At 38.4% G+C, this 24,548-nt stretch overlaps 1 protein-coding gene across 1 annotated transcript; it reads left to right on the top strand.

The window, feature by feature from the left end:
* Window positions 1-8,142: 8,142 nt before the first annotated feature.
* Window positions 8,143-15,332, top strand: LOC126604862 (3-epi-6-deoxocathasterone 23-monooxygenase CYP90C1). Its single transcript, XM_050272175.1, has 9 exons — window positions 8,143-8,751; window positions 11,156-11,483; window positions 11,846-11,995; window positions 12,186-12,470; window positions 13,622-13,717; window positions 14,005-14,083; window positions 14,173-14,279; window positions 14,806-14,936; window positions 15,029-15,332. The coding sequence occupies exons 1-9, from the start codon at window positions 8,528-8,530 to the stop codon at window positions 15,117-15,119; spliced, it is 1,491 nt and encodes a 496-aa protein (XP_050128132.1). The 5' UTR covers window positions 8,143-8,527; the 3' UTR covers window positions 15,120-15,332.
* The last annotated feature ends 9,216 nt before the right edge of the window (window positions 15,333-24,548 follow it).

The following is a 24,548-nucleotide window of genomic DNA, read 5'->3' as shown; positions in this document are numbered from 1 at the left end:
TGTTGGATCTATTATAATATGTTTGGGAACATATATAAGTGAATAAATAAGAAGGAAAATTTTGGGCCCTTGTGGGTGTAAAACAAAAAATGTTTATGTTTACCCAAGTGTTTTTGTACAAGTTCAAGGGCATCTTGGGTTTTGTGAACAAAATTTGTTTATTTGGAGCAAGGTTTTGTGTTGAAGCTTTGTAGGTGAAGCTTTGGTGTTGAAGCTTTGTGGGTGAAGCTTTGGAGGTGAAGCTTTTCGGGTGAAGCTTGTTGGGTGAAGCTTTTTAGGTGAAGCTTTGTGGGTGAAGCTTTTTAGGTGAAGCTTTTCGGGTGAAGCTTTTTGGGTGAAGCTTTTTAGGTGAAGCTTTTCGGGTGAAGCTTTTTGGGTGAAGCTTTTTTAGGTGAAGCTTTGATGGTGAAGCTTTTTGGGTGAAGCTTTTTAGGTGAAGCTTTGTGGGTGAAGCTTTGGAGGTGAAGCTTTTCGGGTGAAGCTTTTTGGATGAAGTTGTTTTTTTTTTTTTTTTTTTTTTTTTTTTTTTTTTGGCGCTTGACACGGTCTTCATTTGCTTGTTTTGTAGTGACTGTGGAAGACATATTGCTTTCTGATTGAGAAGGGTTCCGGCATCGCTTGCTATGAATGTAAAAGAGTGAGGGCTGAGTTGGCTAAATTACCTCTTTATTGAATTCATTGCCAAATGGCCTTCATTACATAGGATGCCGAACGGCTATAGCTCAACACTTGTACATCGTGAGTCTATTTGTAGTAGTACTTCAAGTGATCAGCGTTCCATGGATGGCCAAGGGTCTTGCCATCGGAGCTTCTAAGTGTGTAAGAGCCAGGGCGACTGATGCCAATGACTTCATACGGTCCATCCCAGTTTGGACTAAGTGTGCCTTCACTCGGGACTCTGTCGCAGAGTAATCTTTTCTTTAAGACCCAGTCTCCTATTTTGAAAGAACGAGGCTTGACCCTAGAGTCATAATAGTTGGAGATGCGCTGCTTGTAGGCGACATTCCTCAAGTGAGCTTGGTTTCTGTGTTCCTCGACTAAATCCAAGTTGAGGGTGAGTTGTTTGTCATTTTCACTTTGAATGTAGTTCTGGACTCGGAATGTTGCTTGCTCGAGCTCAACAGGGACAACCGCCTCTGTGCCAAAGGCAAGTGAGAATGGAGTTTCTCCTGTTGAAGTCCGATATGAAGTGCGATATGACCAAAGAACTTGGGGTACAAATTCTGGCCAACAGCCTTTAGCTTTGTCCAAGCTGGTTTTCAAAGTGCGCTTGATTATTTTGTTGATGGCCTCAACTTGTCCATTAGACTGGGGATGAGCTGGAGAGGCAAAGCATAAGTTGATGTTGAACTTAGAGCAGAACAACCTGAACTTCTTGTTGTCAAACTGTCGCCCATTGTCAGTGACTATCGCATTGGGAATGCCGAATCTACAAAGGATGTTCTTCCACACGAAGTCTTCTATCTTTGCCTCAGTAATGGTTGCCAAGGGTTCTACTTCGGCCCACTTTGTGAAGTAGTCCACTGCAACGACTGCGTAACAGACTTTGCCCTTCCCTGCCGGCATTGGGCCGATCAAATCAAGTCCCCACTGGGCGAAGGGCCAAGGGCTGATCATAGAAGTAAGAGGCTCTGGAGGGGAATGAGGAATAGCCGCATATCGTTGACATTTGTCACATGAGCGGGATACTTTGATGGCATCCTGGTGGAGTGTTGGCCAGTAATATCCTTGGCGAAAAGTCTTGTGTGCTAGGGACCGAGATCCAGCATGATCTCCACAGACTCCCTCATGTATTTCCCGAAGGACGATTTCCGCCTCGGCAGGCGTAAGACACCTTAAGTATGGCAGGCTAAAACCTCGCTTATAGAGTTGATCATTGATGATCAGGTAGCGGGTAGACTTGTATCGAATTTGCTTAGCCTGGACTTTATCATTTGGGAGGGTGCCATGAGCAAGGAAATTATAGATCGGGGTGATCCAACTATCCCCCCGTTGTAAGTTGCATACTTCTGCGGCCATGGTGCTTGGTGTTGCCAACAGTTCGACATGAATTTTTCTTCCAATCTTGTCTTCCACAGCTAAGGCGAGGCGAGCCAGGGCGTCTGCATGACTGTTTGCCGCTCGAGGAACTTGGGTGATCTGGTAGTGGAAGTGCTTGAGCAAAAGTTGTGTTTGCGCAAGATATGCTGCCATGGAGCTGTCCTTAGCATCAAAGTTGTTGGTAACCTGGTTGACCACTAATTGGGAGTCACTGAAAATATCAATTTGTTTAACCCCGAGGTGTTTGGCCAAACGTAATCCTGCTAGAAGGGCTTCATACTCGGCCTCATTGTTTGATGCCTTGAATTTGAAACGAAGAGCATACTCCATTGCTACTTTGTCGGGCGTAGTCAAGACTAGTCCCGCTCCACAGCCCTGTTGGTTGGATGAGCCATCAACATACAGACTCCATGCTGAGGTCGTTGATTCTACTTTCTGAGCTTCCGATGGTAATGAAGCTACTGCTTCAGGTGTAGAAGCAATGTCAACAGGATATGTGAAGTCGGCGATGAAATCTGCTACTGCTTGGCCCTTTTCAGCTGGCTTTAGTTGGTAGGAGATGTCAAACTCACCCAACGCTATTGCCCATTTGATCATTCGCCCTGAAGTGTCAGGACTTTGGAGTATCTGTCGAAGAGGATAATTGGTAAGCACGATGATGGAGTGCGCTTGGAAGTAAGGGCGGAGTTTTCGAGCAGACATGACCAATGCCAGAGCCAATTTCTCAATGTTAGAGTACCGTGTCTCCGCATCTTGTAAGGCTTTGCTAGCGTAGTAGACAGGTCGCTCAATATTCCCATCCTTTCGAATGAGAACGGAACTTACGGCTGAAGCTGATACCGATAGGTAGATAATGAGAATGTCTCCTACCTCGGGCTTGGAGAGTAGAGGGGCTTTACTCATGTACTCCTTGAGGTTTTTGAATGCCTCGGCACATTCATCAGTCCATGTAATGTACTTCCTACTTCCCTTAAGTGCTTTAAAAAAGGGAGCACATTTGTCTGTGGCCTTAGAAATGAACCTGGTTAAGGCTGCCACCTTGCCAGTAAGGCTCTGGATGTCCTTTGAAGTTACCGGTTCCTTCATGTCGAGGATTGCTTTGATCTTCTCGGGATTAGCTTCAATGCCTCGTTGGCTAATCATGAAACCTAAGAATTTGCCAGAGCCTACGCCGAAGGCACATTTGTTGGGGTTTAACCTCATTCGATACCTCTTCAAAATAGTGAAAGTTTCATATAGGTTGGTGATGTGTTGGTCAGCATGTTTGCTCTTGACTAACATATCATCAACGTAAACTTCCATGCTCTTCCCAATCTGCTCGGCGAACATTGAGTTGACTAGTCTCTGATAAGTCGCTCCTGCATTCTTTAGGCCGAAAGGCATGACTTTGTAGCAGTATAGTCCTCTGTCGGTAGTGAAGGCTGTGTGTTCTTGATCCGAAGGGTTCATGAGGATTTGGTTGTATCCTGAGTAAGCATCCATGAAGCTCAGGAGTTCACACCCGGCCGTAGAGTCTATAAGTCTGTCAATAAGAGGAAGAGGGAAGCTATCTTTCGGACACCCTTTGTTTAGGTCGGTGTAGTCAACACACATTCTCCACAAGACCTTTTGAAGCAAAAGACTTTCTTTGGTCGGATTTTTCTTAACAAGGACCACATTTGCTACCCATGTCGGGTAATTGACTTCGCGGACAAAGCCTATGCCTTTGAGTTTTTCAACTTATGCTTTCATTGCCTCGTATCGTTCAGCGTCATAAGATCTTCGCTTCTGTCTCACCGGCTTGATCTTGGGGTCAATACTCAAACGATGACAGATGACATCGGGAGAGATGCCTGGCATGTCCTCGTATGACCAGGCGAAGACTTCAGTGTTCTCTTTCAAAAAAGATATCAATGCTAACCGAAGGGGTGGTGACAATGTGGTGCCAATCTTCACCATGCGATCTGGATAATCTCTTGAGATAGGTACCTTCTCCAACTCTTCAGCAGGTTGGGCTTGCTGGGTGAAAGAGTCATCTCGAGGATCATCGGGTTGATTGTTGCTATCAGGAAGATCCAAGTTCGCTTCATCTAGGCTGGTCTTTGTGACTTGGTCATGTACAGACAGGGTTTCCTTGGGTCCGGGCAAGTGTTGTTGCTTAACTGAAGTGTTGTAACATGATCGTGCACTAAGCTGATCTCCTCTGATGTAGCCGTTGCCATGGGGGGTTGGAAATTTCATCAACAGCATATGCGTGGATACCATAGCCTTGAGATCATTGATGCCTGTGCGCCCAAAGATGACATTGTATGCCGTTGGGCAGTCAACCACTAGGAAGTTAGTGGTAATGGTAGCCGTGTAAGGGCCTGTACCAATAGTAAAGGGTAAATGTATGCTCCCTAAGGGTTGCACGATATCACCGGAGAAGCTTATCAGAGGAGAAATCGAGCGATCGAGCAAGTGTTCAGCTACACTGAGTGCCCTGAAAGCTTCGGCAAACATGATATTGACCGAAGCCCCTGTGTCTACGAGGATTCGTCGAACATCAAAGTTGGCTATGTGAGCCTCCACGATCAATGGGTCGTTATGAGGGTAGATGATGCCTCTTTCTTCCTCAGGGTAGAAACATATCGGATCCCAGTTAGGTTTTTGATACTTCCCTCCCCTGATGTCTTCCACGTGAAACACTTGGTGACCAGGCCTCAGACTTCGTTCACTGTTTTTCATGGCCCTATTGGAAGATTCAGATATGGGTGTGCCGCCGCTTATGGAATATATGACATTCACCTGGCGTTGGTTACGGTTATCCCTTTGAGGGTGAAGAAGGAATTGATCAATTTTTCCTTCTCGTGCCAAAGCTTCAATACGATCACGGAGGATGATACATTTCTCGCTATCATGGCCGTTATGCTCATGGTAGCAACAAAACGTGCCCGCGTTATTCGGGGGCGTGTAATCTGGGTGCCTCGGCTTTGGTTTTGGTATCAGGTGAACTATGCTGGGGTAAATGGCCGCGCATGTGGCATTCAAGGGCGTGTATGTCTCATACCTTGGGGTAGGGGGTATCTTGACGCGGGTTTGACCCACTGCATTGACTGCCTGGGGGCGAGCGTTATTGTGGCGATACCCTTGGTTATCGGGATAGTGTCCCTTACTCTTTTTACTGAAATGAGAGTGGTGAGGATGGAAATCCTTCCTCTTGCCTTGAAATTGATATGTCTGTTGATTCGGCGAAGCATTATGCAAGGCATGGGGAGGTGCCACTGCTGTTTGGAAAGTCGAGGTCTTCTCATTTAGGTGAGTCTGGCTTCCACCTCCCACTTGTTGATAAAGGATGGTTGTAGGGGGTTTCTCCTGATATGTCTTTGCCTCGGCGGAGGCATGGTTATAAGCATGCGCCATCACCTCAGAGTAAGTCTTCCAAGTATTGGCATTGATCATGTATTTAAAGAAACAATCACGTAGGCCTGTCGTGAAGGCTTTGAGGGCAGTCTTGTCGTCTGCCTCGGCACACCGGGAGTATTCATGGCTGAAACGGCCAGCATACATACGTAATGACTCGTCTGGCTTCTGGCGGATAGTGTACAGGTCATCTGCAGAGTGCAAGTGATCGGTTTGGAAAATGTGTTGGGAAACAAATAGTTTCCTCAATTCCTCAAATGAGTCTACCGTCTCAGGTGTAAGACGACAATACCAATTTAGAGCTCCGCCAGAGAGGGTGGAGGGGAAGAGAAGACATCGCTCTTCGTCGGTGTGCATCCGGTATGCCATGGTGGACTCAAAGAGGTTAAGGTGCTCAATCGGGTCCTCTTTTCCAGTATAAAGTTGCAAGCCAAGCTTTTGCTTTGTCTTTGCTTGAAGGGGGGTGTTGAGGATCCTCCTTGTAAGAGGGCCAGGCCTGGGTTGGTTCCAGTCAGGTATTTCAGCCTGACGTTCAGCCTTCAACTTGTTTACTTCCTCAAGAAGTTGTAGGACAAGGGGGTCCTGAGCGGAGTTATGTGCCACTGGAGCTTTCTTTCGTAAATCTCCATCTCCTCTTGGAATTAGGAAGGTTTGATCAAGGGCATGTGATTTTTCCCTGGACTCGTTGTACTGGCTTCCAGGGTATGTCTGTCGGAACACCTCTGAGTCCCCTGTACCCTCATGTCTCTCTAGGACTTGTTGCCCCTTCCCCAAATTGGTGGCCGGCTCGGGCCGTGGCAGGGGACCGAGTCTCTCAGAAATCCTTGGGTCATTGATCTTTGAGCTTATATGGATGGAATTCTCTCGACGTTGCTTCAGGAAATCCCGACAATCGCGAAAGACGGCTTTCGATCCTTCTGCCCCTTCAGCAAAGAGGTGTCTCCCTCCACTTCTCATGGTTCGGGTCGAAGCAACTGGGTTAAGAGAAGCCTCATGTTGATTATCAAGTCGAGGGGTAATCTGTTCCCTATCAAGGATATCTATGTCGAATGCATGTGACCCTCCATGTTGGAGGGCACCCAGTTGATGGTTGACTTCCACGGGGGCAACAAGCTCGCGTGTCTGAGCTTGCCTAGCTTCGTGGAGTGTCTCGAAGAGCTTCTCATATTGCTCCTGGAGGACCTCATTCCTCATTGCTATCTTGTTGTTCTGAGCTTCCAACTCATCGACTTTAGCTTGAAGAAGAACTCGTTTTCCTTCCTTCTTTCGTTGTTTCGCACTATGTGCAAGGGGGTGTCATTCTGTGTGCTGTGGCTTCCTTCGCTTCCCATGTTGGAGAGGGATGCCTGATCAAAAGAAAGTGTACGAATGATAGAAACCAGCTTGACACAGCTGAAGAGAGTAGGAATAAGTGTCGTTTCCCACAGACGGCGCCAAATGTTGATGCACAAAATCAGCGAAGACTTTGGTACAACAGAAAGTGTCAGGTTTTGTGACCTTCGCTTGGTTGCTTGGTTGCTTCAGTCACTAGTGAGGATAAGTACGTAAATGAATAGAGACAGAGAAGCAAACACAGGATGTACGTGGTTCACCCAAATTGGCTACGTCCACGGAGTAGAGGAGTTCTTATTAGTAGTGAAGGGCTTACACAAGTACAAAGGATCAAGCTCTCAATTTAGTGAGTTCTTGTGAATGATTTCACACAAAATGGCATTAGGCAATATTGTGGGGGAATGACCCCTATTTATAGAAAAACTTGTAGCTTTGTCACATTGACATGTGTCATGTTATGATTGGTTCTTGATGTTGACACGTGCTGCGCTCTGATTGGCTTCTAATCTTGACACGTGTCGAGTAGTGATTGGCCTCCTGGTCGGAGGGGAACTCTTCTGGGTCCTTGACAGTATAGCGTTGGCCGGTGCTCGGTAGTTTCGGAATTGGTCAAGTATGGTACAAACATTTTGTATTCAAGATATAATTTTATGAGATTTGAATTATTAATTTATTATGCAAGTGAACACATGTTTTGACTCTTTTAACAGCTACTTTTATGAGATTTTGAACTACTAATTTCTTTGAAAAAAGTGAAGACTGATTGCCACATAAACCAAAGAATATATGATCATCAAAGAGCTATAGTTTTAGTTCTGATTTTTTCCGTATTTTAAATTAGCTTAAAGTAATTCAATACTAGTCTAAAAACCATTCTAAACTCCCTATTACTCTTATTTGTCTTATGTTTGTCCCCATTATTGGTTTCTAAGTCCAAAAGAAAAAATGAGAATTACTTTTGTACTCCTATTATTTCTCTTATCTAACATATCCTCCTTTTCTTATTCTCTTTAAATTAAATAAATCAATGAATAAAAGTAATGATAGAGATACGTGTATGACCCGAAAAAGAAGAGTGAAAAACATTTCCAAAAAATAAAAATGAAAAAGCATGATAGGGAGATTATTTGCTAGTCCATTTCATATAAAATGATAGGGAAATTAGTCCGGTATCCCTTTCTCCATTTAAGTACTAAAATCCACTGTAAAATCCTTTGTGAGATTTTAAATTACAATTGGTCATATATCCTCACTCTATAAAATTATAAATATTTAAGGGGAAAAAACCAAATGGAAAGCGTGGGACTTGGTGCACCCAATAAAGATAAAAATATGACCACCTCATTAATGACTGTTGAGACCTGATAGATCTTCCGAATCTCTCACTCGATCCCCCTCATTCATTTCACCCCTCGAAAACAAGTAGTTTCTCCATTGACTTGTCAATCTCTCTCTCTCTCTCTCTCTCACTCACTCACTCTCTCTCAAACACTCCAGTATATAGAGAGAGAGAGAAAGAGCTAGCTAGTTGGAGTTGCATGGAACAGTGAGAAACTCATAAGCAGCAGTTGGGTTGCTCAAAATATCCTAGTGTTACTCCGCTTCGGATTCTGGACCTAGCTTGCTCCTACTTATCGTTCTATCCATCCTCGCCATTTGGCTTACTCCAGGGTTTGGAACGTTTGATCTAGCTAGGTTTCTACAACTAGGGTTTTACATAAACATCACAAGGAGTTCAGGATAGAACCAAAAGGTTATTTTGCTTTTTGTGAGGATGGGATGGGTTTTGGGATGTTGGGTTTTGGTGGGAATTCTTGTAGGATCATTGTACTGGTTTAATGAGCAGAAGAAGAACCAGAACAAGAACGAGAGGGAAAATCAAAAGGGTCAAGTTCCAAAAGGGAAGTTAGGTTGGCCTTTGATAGGAGAAACCATTGACTTCATTGCTTGTGGCTACACCTCTCGACCTGTCAGCTTCATGGAAAAACGCAGATCTCTGTAAGAATTCTCTCTTTCTTCTTCTTCCCTTTTCTCTACCCTTACTAATATTAGATTATTTTGTCACAAAATACTGTTTCCTGATTTAATTTCTGGGAATTATGATGTTCAAGTATCCAAGTATTCTAATTAAAAGCACATCTCTCTCAGATCATATGAACAGATATGTTCTCTCCTGCTTATGCTTTAAATGATAGAGATAGTATTACAAGTACCATGAGATCAATTAATTATATTGTACTTCAATGAACTTAAAACGAACTCCTGCTTTTTGATGATTTTCTTTTCAATTTTATAGTTTTTTTCCCAGCCATTCAACCATGATTAATTGATGTTGAATAAATAAAAATATAATTTTTAATTCCCTAAAAGTTAAGGGTTGGATCGGTTCATGTGTGGGTAAAAGAGATTCGAGTTGGTAAAGGTATAGCTTTTAATGGGAATCATCTAACATGTACCAGAAAAGAGAGATAAGATGAAAGAAAAGGATAACGATAACCGAGTGGTTCAATATCTTAATGTATGGAGCGTTGGGTTTTCATTTATGCATTCCAGATTTGAAACTTTTATTCTTTAAATTATTTTAATAATTTCGAATCCTTTTTGCTCCCATTAATAATAATAAACTAAAAGAAAAAAATAACCGATGGAAACTACTAAATATTATATAAGGTAATATTAGGAAGATTAAATTTTTAAATCAAATATTGTAAATTATATGATACGGTTGTTGATGATTAGATTATTTTAGTGTTAATTAATGCTTAGTTTATATTGATGACACGTCATTTGATTTATGAATTAATTTAAAAAATTAGTCTCTCTAGCGTTTTCTCATATATATATATATGTTTTAGTGGCTTTTTTTCTTTTCAAATATATATGTTTTAATTATAAAGTGGTAATCAACGACGAGACATGAAATAATGATTTTATAGCAAAGTTGTTTTTAAGAAATATTATTATTTTAAGTTGCACTAAGAAGAGGAAAAGGTTTAAATTTGTGATACAGTGAGTTGAAGAGTAATATTCACCATAAAAATCCACTTGTATGTTTAAAAGTTGTTATTAACAATATTTATTTTCCACCCTAAGTTTTAAGTTAAAATTTCCCTTTACAAAGTATCTCTTAATAATACAAAAAAAGGAAAAATAACGCACTCATTACATTGCGCCGTACAAGTATTTTTCTCTACTTATAAGTAGGAAGTCTCAATTTTAATTCACTTAGATGATAAATTCGATATTTAATTATTATAATAGGTCATATGTGTCTTCCACCTTCTTCGAGTAAAATATTGCGTATAAAAGAACATTTGTTTACCACCCAAAATGATTTAAAAAAATAATTGTTGAGTTAGTTGGATAGAATAATGTATTTGCTTGTTTGTTAAAGCTTTTGAACGCATGCTTACCGCTAATTTAAAAAAAAAGTACATAATAGAATATTGTTTTATTAAAAATTTTAAAAACAAAGAAAGTAAGATATTATTGGGTTGGCAGGGCAACAAGAGAGTGTTACCAACAACTATGTAAATAAAGAAAAGAAATAAAAGAATGGAATTTCTTCATTCATGGCTGACGGTGACCATAGCAGAAAAAAGGAAACAAGAGTGCGAAAGGAGCAACCCCAAGAAGTTTAAAGAAGGAAAGAAAAAGCCTGCTACATACACTAATTAGCTAGAAACTAGACCTTCCACCGATCTCTATTGTTTTCTGCACTTCTATACTAATTATAAGTTAACAACACTTCCTATTCTCCATAGATTTCAGCCTCCCAACAAAAATGACCATACATATCATGTCATCAATTCAAAAGTAGCAAATTTAATTGCCATGAGTTATTGGATTTTTTAGTATGTATCAGTGTATATATAGTATGCAACGGGCCTTCGCCCATGAGCATTAGGTCTCGGGTTCGAGACTTGGGAGCAGCCTCTCCATAAATGGGGGTAAGGCTAGCCGACATTCACCTCTCCCAGACCCTGCCTAAAGCGGGAGCCTTGTGCACTGGGTACGACCTACGACCTATCAGTGTATATATAGTATGCAACGGGCTTTTTGATAATGTATAGTGTACACACTGTGATTTTCTAGTATTCATCAATATATGGTATACATTGACATCCATGATCGTGTATATGTACTCGCAATAAGATTTTTTAATATGTATCAGCGTAAGTGTATTGGAATTCTTTACTGTTAGATTCTTGGTTGCTCAAATTCTTAACTGATTTTTTAATATGCATCAGCGTATAGTGTATTGGAATTCTTTACCGTTAGATTCTTGGTTGCTCAAATTCTTAACTGTATAGTATATTCAACCCTGTGTTCATACGATACATGTCATAAGCCGGAGCATGCTAGAATTTTTGAGTAGCAATCTCCTTCTCTGAATATATAGGTATGGAAAGGTGTTCAAGACAAACATATTGGGGACTCCTATCATAGTGTCTACGGATGCTGAGGTGAACAAGGTGGTAATGCAAAACCATGGAAATACCTTCATTCCTGCTTATCCGAAATCAATTACAGAACTGATGGGAAAATATTCAATTCTCCAAATAAATGGAAGCCTTCATAAGAGAGTGCATGGACTCATCGCTGGTTTTCTGAAATCACCACAGTTCAAAGCTCGAATCACCGCCGACATCGAAAACTCAGTCAAGCTCAACCTGTCTCTTTGGAGAGACATGCAGTCTCCCATTTACGTCCAAGATGAAACCCAAAAGGTCCCCCATCTATGTCTCTATGATCAAGAAGTGCATTTTATATGCCAAAGTAAAATTTTGAATAAAGTGAACCATAGTAATTGGTTAAAAATAAAATAAAATAAAATAAAATAATCATATTAATTGGTTACAACATAACATTGCTAGATACACGATAACAAAACATTATGCGTTTCACATAGAGAAGTGCAAATGTAAGTCCTCCAATTGCATGTGAAAATTTTGGGGTTGATGCATTTTGGGCATGTATTAACAACCGAGATCAGTTTGCGTGCATTAGCAACTAACTGTATTTTAGTACTCTTCTTTCATCATACGTGTGAGAACAGTGATAATGTATACTTCCTTTTTGGGCGTTTCAGATTACATTTGAAGTTTTGGTTAAAGTATTAATGAGCATTGATCCCGGTGAAGAGTTAAACCTTCTGAAGAGAGAATTTGAAGAGTTCATCAAGGGTTTAATTTGCATACCTATCAAGCTCCCTGGAACTAGGCTGTATAAATCTCTCAAGGTAAAGTACGCGTGTATTATATGTGTTTACAGTGTATGGTTATGACTGCGGGTTTGTCGCTCAGTTGATTCACTCTTGCATCCGTGATCTCAAGTTCGATTTCCACTACTCCAGCACGACTCATACTTAGGGTTGTGTTTCAATTATTGGTCTTATTTGTGTGGATATATCATAATCCATATGCTGGCAGGCTAGAGAGCGATTGTTGAAGATGGTGGGGAAAATTTTAGAGGTGAAAAAGATGGCAATGGAAAATACAAATTGTACCCAAATTACAATTCCAGTCAAAGACGCAATGGATGTGCTGTTACGTGAAGGTGGTGAACAAAACAACGAGACTCATGGCCTGCCGTTGGATTTCATCACCGGAAATATAATAGAGATGATGATCCCGGGAGAGGAGACTGTTCCCATGGCCATGACCCTAGCGGTCAAATTCCTAAGTGACAGCCCTGTGGCGTTAGACAAATTACGGGTACGTACGTATATCGCATCAGTTGGCATCACAAGGCATTTTCATTGCTTCTTAATCGAACGGCTAGAATTCGTTTTTATACTGGGTCTGTGGGCCCAGTCACTTTTATCTCTGAAGTATTTGACTTCTTTTATAAAAGTTCCCTTCGTTTCATTTGGAAACTCGAATGCATGCACTGAGTGAGACACGGAGAGTTTGTGGAAGCGAATGGGGCTCACTTTGTGGTGATGTAACGGTTTTTATCCGTAGGATTTGAATCCAATGGCTGCTGGTGAGTGGTGAGGACCACTCTTACAAACATGAGAATATTCTCATCACCTCAAGTGAATGTAACACTCACCACCCTATTTATCACAGTGGAATGAGTTTAAGTTTTGAATTATGTGTACTAAAAAGGCATAAATTACAAAATTAAACTCATCCAATAATAATTAATCCACCTGAGCATTACCACCACTTGGGTGGCGGTTATGTGCGAATTTCGACCACTAGGGCATAGTCATCCATTCACTATACGACACTTAGATCGGCTCAGCAGCCGTATTGTTAGTTAAATTTTGATTGTGTTTATAGTCCATGATATACTGTATGAATTAAATCATTGCGAAGGTTCAATATGAGTGTCAAACTGAGAATCCAGAACGCGCATTTGGGCAAAAAACGAATATTGACTAATTCACAAGATTCATATTCAGACAATATATATATATATATATTATGTTTGCGAGATTATCTCACTTTCATGCGAGAGAGTTATGACAAAAAAGTTCGGAAAAGAGTTGGGTTGCATGGGTAGGGCTAAATGTAGTTCATTTGAAGAAGAACACCGTGGAAGATGAATCTAATAACTGTTTGATGCTCTGTGCATTGTCACAGAATAAAACCTTTTTGTTTCTTTTCTTTTTCTTCTTCTCTCTGGCAATAAGAACGCTGAGAAAGGGGGTGAAAAAGTGAAATACTTTGAGTGAGTTTGATATTTTTAGTAGCATTGCTGTATATCTACAAAAGTAGGTTTCCATATATGCGTAAGAATTGATGAACATTTCAGTGAAAGAAGACAGATGAACTTGCTTTTCTTCAATTTCTTGTTTCGATTTAAAAGTGAAAGCTTCTGTTGCGTACTTTTTGTTATTATTTATTTATATTTGCAGGAGGAGAACATGGAATTCAAGAGGCAGAAGAACAAGTTTGATTCCTCGGAAAATTATGCATGGACTGATTACATGTCCTTGCCATTTACTCAAAATGTGAGTCACAAGTTGTTTCAAAGAGAATATAAAATGATTCTTCATATTATTTCCTACATTATATTTTTCTGTTAAAAATTAAATTTGAAGGTGCCAAGTTTTTGGAATGGACTGTTCTAATGATTCTACGACATTTAAGTGCTATACTAACCATCTCAAAAGAATGATGGGTCTATAAGGGTGAAATGACGAGTCTATAAACGTATCATTATTTTGACAATCAAGATATTTAGTTTTCATTTTATAGCCAATTGCCCTAACTTTTTTATTAATTTGTTTTTATTAAGGTGATAAGTGAGACTCTTAGAATGGCAAATATCATCAATGCTGTTTGGAGAAAAGCTCAAAGGGATGTTGAAATCAAAGGTATATAAGACGACTTTTTTCAAGTGTCAGTAATATCTCTTTTTATGTTTTGCTTATGAATTTATGCTGGTTTTTTTGTTTTTTTCCAGGTTATCTGATACCAAAAGGATGGTGTGTCTTGGCATCTTTTACTTCTGTTCATATGGATGAAGAAAACTACAAAAGCCCATATCAGTTTGATCCATGGAGATGGGAGGTAAACTCCTTTCTTTTTTTAGTTTTAATTGATCTGATCCTGTTTATATCACTTGATAATTCTCCTGTAAATCATGTTAGTTATCTCTTAGACTTGCACCTAGATCCCAACACTTCGTAATTCTGATCTGATGTGCTCAATTGAAGTTTAAATACAATGCAACAGCCACTAAACTTTCGTAGAGCGTGTAGCTCGAGTGATTAAGAACATTTACACTGCACGTTTACTTTACAATTCACTTTTACCAATACCGATGACTCCCTTGCACTGCCAACAATTTCCAGCACTTTAACTGTCAAGTTGGATCGCACCAACTATCCTGTTGGCTTGCTCAAATTATACCACTTGAGATAATTTGCGCTGGCAAGATGGGATAGTTGGCGTAATGATGATCCAATCAGGTGTCAGTCGAATCAAAGATCAGATCTATTAACCTTTAGTTGTACCGCAAAGCCAACAAATTATAAATAGAACGTCCGGTTTCTGATTTGTTAAATGTTCTATGCTTATATGTTTTCTTTGACAGAAATTAGAAGCTGCTGTAAACTACAACACTAGATTTACACCATTTGGTGGAGGACAGAGGCTTTGCCCTGGTTTGGAGCTATCCAGGCTTGAATTATCAGTCTTTCTTCATCATCTTGTCACTAATTATAGGTATTAAAATTGTTCCTAATTAAAAGATTGTTAAATAAAACCCAATTGCTGCAATTTCCACTTGCTGATATTTCTTTTGTTCTTCAATTCAGATGGGTAGCTGAGAAGGATGGCATTGTTCACTTTCCAACGGTCAAGATGAAGAGGAAGCTGCCCATTACAGTCACATCCATAAGCACTTAGGATGTTTAATTTTATCTGTACAAATCACAACCTGTTGAATAAACGAAGAGTTGCTAAGATCAGTCACACATGTGGCGTCACAAGCATGAGCGGTCAGGACTGGCTTCCACTTTGTGCGTCACAAGCTTGTATGGCCAGAGTTGCTAACACGTACATGCGTGACTAATCCTAGCATTTTCTAAACTATAAAAGACCAATCTTGGTATCTAACAAGTCCCCATGTTAGTTGGATGGCCTATATATGTATTAGATCATCTCCAACCCTTGGGCTAAAAGTCAAATTTTTTAGCTCGGAAAATTTGGCTTTTAGCCCAGAAATATTTTTTCTGCTTCAACTCTTCTGTCCTAAAATTTTAGTCCGGAATTATTAAAGAATGAACTTAGGCTAATTTGTTTCTTAAATCAATTTAAAAAAAATGAATATGTAGATTATTGTAAATTAATTTTATGAACATTTTAATCTAAAAAAATTTAAATTCCAATAAACATTTGGCATTTAGCCTAAAATTTTAACATGGGTTGGAGTGTTTGGGGGGGGTAATTTGGCTTTTAGTCCAGGTTTGGAGATTGTATTATAGGGTAGTAATTGTGTCACTATCTTGTAAATTGCAGGTGCTTTTGGGCCCTTTGGCAGGCTCCTTTATCTTGCCCTTCAAAATTTGAATGCAATTATACAAGTGGGGATTTGTCTAAGTCCCCATCCATTAGTTTTTCTGTTTGCATTCATCCGATGACTTGAGTTGAGTGGTGGTTATCTACTCCAAGAAAGATATGTTGCCTTTGGTCCTATTCAGCTGCGTACAGCAGGCTCCAGTTCCAGTACCGCCATTCCATTAATTTTAATCTGGTGGAGCCACGCATAGTACCATAATTGTAACAAGGTGACCATGGCAAGTTGAAGCACGCCATGTAGGTTGTGGAGCAAAAAATAATCAATGCGTGAATTTTTGGATGAAAATGACAAAATTACCTTCAGATAACACCGGAATTACTACGCTCGAGCAGTGGACAATCATTTCTCAATTAAGTCAAAAGTGCCCAAAATATGTATTTATTTATAACTAATTTCATTCATCCTTATCATACCTTCTTCATAAAGTAATCCCCAAATCATTTCTTTTTTATTATATTAATTAACTAATTAATTAATTAGCTAATTAATCACAAATCAAGAACCTAACCCACAAAATCATCCAAGTGGCCGGTCCTTCGTCTCCCAAGGGGGCTGGCCACACCTCTATATAAACCCTCTCATTTTCTCCAAAACTCAATTCCAATTCTCTTGCTAAATTCTCTAAATTCTCCAAACACTTTTCCCTCAAAATTGTAACTTTGACATCAGAGGTTCTTCAGCCAAAGCCCTCCCAACCCAATTCATTGTGGGCGCTTGAGGCTCTTGGTCTTGACCTAAGGTGTTATTTGTTTTGTAGGTGCAATTTTGTCTAAGAATGAGGAAGAAATTTGCATCCACATAGATCACAACAAAAACTTTTCTGCAATCACGTGACAAAGAAATATAGGTATATGATTGTAAAATCGTACGAGTAACTACTCCAATTGCTAATTTGATGGAATGAATTTAGCTTCAGTTTCATCAAAGATAATAATGTTCCATATCAAGCATTCAAATGATGGAAAATGGATCTTTGATCATTTTAGTTAATGAGATTAGGGGTGGGTTCGGTTCCGTTCCGTTCGGTTTTTTGCCAAAATCGGAAACCGAACCGAAATTACTATTTGGTTCGGTTTTCTGTCGGTTTGCATTTGGTTCGGTTTCGGCCCGGTTCGGTTTTTTTTTTTTTTTTTTTCAGCAGCAAAAAAAAAAGGTTTCTAAGAAAACAACTTGCAGCCATTTTGTAATACATCTTCAAAGGAGTATAAATAAAATCAAAGTCTCATTTCAACATAAGCATTCCAAATTTCTAATAGAATCATCAAACAAACTAACAAAGATAATGAAAATAAACATTCCATTCAAAGTTCAATTATAATCAAGCCTTCCAAAGTCCAAGTTAAATAAACATCAAAATTCAAATAAAAGTCCAAACTTAAAATACACATCAAAGTTCAAGTTTTCCACACCTAAAATAAACATTTCAAAGTTCAAGAAGTCTTCCACACCTAAATAAACATTACAACTAAGATTATAAATTCAATAAACATCTAAAGTTCCATCCTTGCACATACTTCTTCAAGTTCTCAAGATCAACGCTCAACCATTTCGAGTTTGAATGACAAATTGCTTACTAACGGTTGGGCGGCCTAGGGGGCAACGTAGCAACTTTTTTTGAACTTCCACTTGCCATTTCTACATACAAATAATAAAACAAATGATACTAATCAAAATGTTATTTAAAATAATCTAACAAAATCAAATGCAATAAATAAAATTACATTTCTCAACTTCTTCACAAAACTCCATCTCCTCAATGGTTGGCTCATGATATAATGCAACATGAATAGACCTAAGCCAAATTTGAGTACATATCAAAGCCTCTACCATTTTTGGACTTAAAGAACTACGATATGGATCAATTATCCGTCGACTTGTGCTAAAGGAAGATTCCGAAGCAATGGTTGATACGGGAATATCTAAGATATCTCTTGCAACACGTGCCAAAATAGGGTACTTAGAAACCCCATTCACCCTCCACCAATTCAATATATCAAAGTTCTTCTCTTCTTCTCCTTCATTAGGATCGGAAAGATACTTGTCGACATCATTATGCACAACCCAAGCTCTCTTTGCTTTTCTCATTTCACTTTTTTCTTTCAACTTTCTTTCTATTTCGGTCATGCTTGATGAAGAGTCTCCACTTGTTGTTTGAGAACTACCACTACTACTTATATTTTGTTGTGTACTAAAAGACATATCTTCATGAATCTTGTAAAGATCAATCAATAAGTCCTTCACCGCATTTGTGGCACTTTCAACTTTTTTTTCATCCTCACCAAATTGTATCTCAAAATAATCAACAACTTTCTCTAATTTGTGGCGACGATCAAGCACAAGTGCAATAAAAAGATATTGATTCATGTCCTCAATTGAACCCCAATACTTGTCATATTTTTCTTGCATCAACATGGAGATCATAGATAAAAGTTCATCATTTTTCCTCTCATGCAAGAGACTTTTGATCTTAAACAAATCATCAAAAGTAGTATGAATGGTTGGAGTATTAGAACAACATACTTTTAAAGTGACTTCATAAAAAGGTCTAAAAAAGATTGCAAATATCCCCGCCTCACTCCAATCATCCATCGAAGGTGGCCCCTCCCTCGTACTATCATGATTGTCTTTAACAAAGTATGGAAGGTAATGACCATCATCTACTTTTAATCTATCAAAAGCCATCTTGAACTTTAAAGCCCATTCCAACATTAAAAATGTGGAATTCCATCTAGTAGGGACATCCAAAATTACAAGCCCTTTGCTATCTATTCTCACTTTCTCAACACACCTTTTAAAGCTTTCCAACCTTTGAGGGGAAGATCTTACATACCTAACCGCATTACGAATGCTTTGTATAGCTGTATTCAACAATTTTATGCCATCATTCACAACCAAATTGAGGATATGAGCAACACACCTCATATGCAAATATTTTCCATCATGCAAGAGTGCATTAGGAATCCCCCACCCCCTTATTCGGTGCACCAAGTCCATTAAATCGGAATCATTTGCGGAAGCATTGTCAACTGTAATAGTTAACACTTTTTCTATACCCCACTCCACTAAACATTCCTCCAAAAGTTGAGCAATGGACTCTCCTTTATGATTTGGAATGACACAAAAGTTCAAAATCTTTTTATGTAATATCCAATCATCATCAATAAAATGAGCGGTGAGAACCATGTAATTGGTTTGTTGAATAGAAGTCCATGTATCCGTTGTTAGACACACCCTAAATGTCTTCAATTGACTCTTCAATTTATCCCTTTTGGAATAAAACAAGCTAAGTACATCCTTAGCAATTGTCGTACGACTAGGCACTCTCCACATAGGACATGCTTGCATGCAAAAACGCCGAAAACCTTCTCCCTCAACAAAAGTAAAAGGCAACTCATCTATAATTATCATCTCAACACAAGCCTTAGTTACTTCCTCTTGAGAAAAACCTATAGCTTCCAACTTATTTTCCGTGCCGACAAAGGTTAAGATCTTTTGCCTATTTGCGGCAAATATTTCCTTATTAGGACCGTAGCTTCTACATCTTGCTAAATGGTTTCTTAAATTAGTTGTACCATTTTTATCCGGATCGGCCATATATGATTGGGCACAATACTTGCACAACCCCTTAACTCTACCACCCTCAATTTTTCTATCAAAGTGCTCCCAAACTGAAGACCTTTCATGACTTTTTAATGATTCCAAAAGAGCTTCTTCTTTACTTACTTGGTCACTTGCGTCACCTTCTTTTGGAGTTGCATCAGAGGGATTTCTGGATCCACCAAGAGAAGTAGGGGTTTGTCGAGGTGCCACCACGGCGTTTTGAGGCGGAGTTGATTCACCAACAATGTCCATCTAAAATAAGAGAATCATACAATTAATTATTCCAATAAGATGGGTATGGTAGGTTTTTGCTATGGTTGGTTACTCACTCTTATCATTACAATTAATGAATTAATTATTAAACATAAAGGCTAAGGTAATAGAAAGATATGACTACTTAGTACTTACTTCCGATGGTATACTCGAAGATGAGTTCGTTTGATCATGAGGGCTAGTTGATTTTGATCTCATTGAGTTTGAACTTGAGCTTGAGGCCCTTGAGACCTTTGACGCCTTTGACTTCATCTAATTCAAACAAAATAATAAGAGGATAGTAGTTAGTACTACAAACTTATACAAAAGTAAATGTTAATTAAAATATGAAAGGCCAATGATACAAAATCACGACAAAATATGAAAGGCAAGAATCAAACTCCCTTCACAATATATATATATATATATATATATATATATATATATATATATATATATATAACCTGCAACCATTATATATATATATCTTTAGCTTTAGCTAAAATATAACATTTGAGTGTTAGAGTTTAATGATATTTCTCAAGAAGTCTAACATATTTTACAATATAATTCTCATTAAACAATGTTTTGTGCGAGATAAATTAAACTCGTGTGCAAACACACGGATAATCTATCCTTCCTAACTAATTAATCTGACCTATGTCTGTTATATCAACTCTTACTCATCCACACGGTACAGTTTGCTCATTTCATTTCTGACCCATGTCTGTTATATATCTATAGCTTTAGCTAAAGCCTATAGGGGTTCCAAGAAGCAAGAACGCTAGTGTGCATGTTAACATGTCTTAGATCAAATTAATTCACCTCCAAAAAAAAAAAATACAAATTTTCATCAATACAAATCTGTTCCTCTTTTCTCTTAATTTCTTTATTATTTTTCTTGTGAGTAATTAATAATTAATTTCTTGGGTTCATAGGTTGCCTTCAAATCCTTGGATTAATTCACATTTACCTCACTTTAGAACTCAATTGATACCGCATCAGTTGCAACTTTATGAGTTAAAAAAAACCATAAAGCCTACACGGTACAATTTACTCACTTAATTTATGACCTATGTGCCCTAGTGACATTCTGAAGCATAAAAATACCCAATCTGAAGCACAATCAATTGTGGGAACTCAATTCAATTACTTTATGAAGCATAAAAATACCCAATCTGTTATTACAACTCAATCAATATATTCACTAAAATACAAATCAAATCTCTAAAACTGTATAAGTAGAACTAAAAATTAAACGTGAAACTAACATTTTGCTGTGATTGAGAGGATGCTGCTGCGAATCTCTAAGACAGACATAGAGGATGCTGCTGCGAGAGAGACATATGAGGTGAGGTTGTTGCAAGGGGGAATGAGAGAGACAAAGAGAGGCTGCTGCTGTGAGAGAGAGAGACAGATGAAGGAGGCTGCGTGCGAAGTGCGAAGTACGACTGCGATCTGGGGAGGGCAGGGGATTGGGAAAAACAAGAGAGAGACCGAGAGAGAAGGAGGGCTAGGGTTGGTTTACTTTCGGGTTGCAGTTTTAGTTTAGGAATAAAACGGTGCCGTTTTAGAATTAGGGTTATTAATTAATAAAATATTATAAAACGACGTCGTTTTGAAGATGTTCGGTTTGGTTCGGTTCAGTTCAGTTTCCAAACCCCAGAAACTGAAACCGAACCAACCAGATTTGGTTCGGTTCGGTTCAACAAATTCGGTTCGGTTTTTTCGGCCTCGGTTCAGTTTTCGATTTTTCCAACCCACCCCTAAATGAGATTAAATTTGCATTCAATTTGAGGAACACTCAAGTGTCTTGGGAATTAATAAATGACTTTTTAGCTAAAATTGTCTCTGAGATTTGCATAATACATCACTTTGATCCCTGAGATTGTCCATCATCCATTATTTTGGTCATTCCGTTAAAAATTATGTTAAATGTCCCAGAGCTCTTGGCAAGAAGTTTGGGCAATTTTCAAAGCTTCGTAACTCAATCGTTTCTTAACCAAATTCAATCCATAATATCAAAATGAAGATAGGAAAGTGTATAACAAGATTATACCTATTTGGATTGCCGAAGATGGCCGGAAAATAGCTTGAAAGGTGACTGGTTCGCGGGAAAACAAAAACTCACCAGAAATAGGGTAAATTTTAATTGTTCATAACTTCTTCAATAGTCAACAAAATCGAGTGATTCAAAAACAAAAATCATATTTCTCGACGAGACAAAGAGAATGGTACCTTTCTTGATCGCTAATTCACCGTGGTTTGGCCGAAAAATGGCTCGAAAGTGGCTAATTTGAGACCAAGATAGCCACTTTCAAGCCATTTTTTTGCCAAACCACGGCGATTTAGCCATCAAGAAAGGTACCATTCTTTTCCTCTCATCAAGAAGTATGATTTTTGTTTTTGATTCACTCAATTTCGTTGAGTATTGAAGAAGTTATGAACGTTTAAAGTTTACCTAGTTTCTAGAAAGTTTACCTAGTTTCCGGCGAGTTTTCAGTTTTCCCGCGGATCAGTCACCTTTCAGGCTATTTTCCGGCTATCTCTAGCGACCATTGGGCTTCCAAATAGGTATAATCTTACTCTACACTTTCCTATCTTCATTTTGAGATATTATGGGTCGAATTTGGTTAAAAGAAACTTAATGAAGTTTTGAAAATTGCCCAAACTTCCAACCAAGGAAGAAAAAATCGATAATATCGCCGATATTATCGTTTTTTTGAAGGTCCGATATTTTTTTAACTATCCAAATGATTTTCGTCAAAATATCACGATATTATCGATAATATAGATAAAATCGTGATATTTTCAAAATTATCGATAATATCACAATATAATATTAAAAAATACTTAAAAATGTTGAGAAATCTCAACACATATTACACTTGATCATAGCCCAAAGGCCAACCAAGACATGCTTTTTTCAGTTTGGGAATGTGGCTTTTATAGGCCTTCTTGCTTGCTCACTGCCCTCGCATGGGCGATGTGGGACTCGACCAAGGAAGAAAATAGGAATTTCGGCCGGAAATCCACACCCACTTTAAATGGCCATAACTTTGTCAAAACTCAACAAAATCAAGCAAAACAAAAACTAAAGTTGTAGCCCTCGAAGAGACGAAGAGAATGGTACCTCACACGACGTCTGAATCATCGTGGTTTGGCCGTAAAATTCCTCGAAAGTCACTGAGGTCGCCGGAAACTGGGTAAGATTCAAATGAGTATAACTTTTTCAATACTCAACGAAATTGAGTGAAACAAAAACGAAAGTTGTACTACTCGACGAGACGAAGAGATTGATACCTTGCACGCCGGCCAACTCGCCGTGGTTTGGCTGGAAAACCAAAACGTTTTGCCTCAAGGGCTGGTACATATGAACTTGTGACTCCAACCAGGTAAGAGCCAGATCTAATTTGGGGCCTTCTATCCTATATTTGTGGACAACCATCAAATGCTAAAGATTAAACAAACATAATATGTTCTACTGCTTAGCAAAAAAAGCTACAAACCCTTTGCTTATCAACAAAAAAAGACAAGTCCTTGCACTAGATATACTTTCAAATTACGTTGAGTAGCAACCTGATATATGTATTCGGACGAATTATAAAACAATTGACACACTCCTGGCTTCCAAAATTCAATTCTTTTACTTTATATAAACTTGAAAAAACATAATCGGCATCCAAATTAAAATTTAGTCTTATTCAACGTATTGATTTTCAATCGTTAATTGATATACTATAATTTGGAACTTCAACACCTAGACGCATGCTTATGTGTAAGAAATTTAAAGTGTCAAATTCGGCACATTATTCTTCATCATTTTATTCACTTCCCTTTTTTTTTTTTAATATCCTAAATAAAACCTCCCAATATTGTACTAATTAATTATATATAAATGATTATGGTGTGTATAAACTTCTTTCATTAATTACTACATATTTTCTACACTCACAATGTTTGCCAGCTCGCTATATAATCAACTTAAATCAGTTAAATCCATCATGCAATGCATTTCCTTCCAATTTTTTGTGATAAACTAATAGATAATTGACTAAATAAACATCCTGCAAAGTTTCATTAAAATTTTCCAAGTTTTTCTTACAATTTCCGTGGTTTCCATGTAATTTTTATCGATATCGATATTATCCCGATATTTCCATCGATATATTCCGTGTTTTCGAACTACCGATATTTCCGATATTACCGATATTTTCTTCCTTGCTTCCAACCAAGAGCTCCACGACACTTAATAGAGTTTTTAACGGAATAACCAAAATAATGGATGGTGGACAATCTTAGGGACCATTTCTATTGATTTTCAATCTTAGGGACTAAAGTGAAGTGTTATGCAAATCTCAGGGACCATTTTGACTAAAAAAACCATAATAAATTGATTTGTTTTCCCAAGGCTTGTGGTATAGCTACTGTGAAAATGACGAAAAGGAATAGACGCAAGGAACTTTGACTAAAATCATCAACTTTACAAATTATAATTGCACTAAACCGGTCAAAATCAATTTCTGACTACAAATCAATCAAAACATAAAAAAGTCATTACTTCATCCATTGAGATTTAGGTATTATCATTTCAACCAATTTAGCTAAAACAAAAACCATAAACAATTATTTGTGAAAGCATCATAGGATTATTGTCATATTAACGTTAATTTTCCTATAATTCGGTATGAGAGCCTCTAAATGTCAACAGATTCTAACATGTAATCGGGATATGTCCCCATTGGCATCTCTCTCGTCACATTATGAGACAGATACTAATAGCGAGATGTGCTCTCTGATTGGATTCAAGAATCCCCAAAACGTGACATCCCAACCAATGAGTGAGATTGTGAGACCATGTATCTAATAGGTTAATAGCTATCGCAAGTCTAGATGTAGCCAAA

Source organism: Malus sylvestris, chromosome 15 (genome assembly GCF_916048215.2).
Source record: "Malus sylvestris chromosome 15, drMalSylv7.2, whole genome shotgun sequence".
Lineage (NCBI taxonomy): Eukaryota > Viridiplantae > Streptophyta > Magnoliopsida > Rosales > Rosaceae > Malus > Malus sylvestris.
This window is presented reverse-complemented; position numbering and strand designations above follow the sequence as displayed.

What these genes read in the sequence shown, in the direction of transcription:
- LOC126604862 (XM_050272175.1), top strand. Translation starts at nt 8,528, where the DNA reads ATGGGATGGGTTTTGGGATGTTGGGTTTTGGTGGGAATTCTTGTAGGA. An exon ending in GGCTGTATAAATCTCTCAAG is followed by an intron (nt 11,996 to 12,185) that starts GTAAAGTACGCG and finishes ATATGCTGGCAG; the next exon opens with GCTAGAGAGCGATTGTTGAA. An exon ending in TTGATCCATGGAGATGGGAG is followed by an intron (nt 14,280 to 14,805) that starts GTAAACTCCTTT and finishes TTTCTTTGACAG; the next exon opens with AAATTAGAAGCTGCTGTAAA.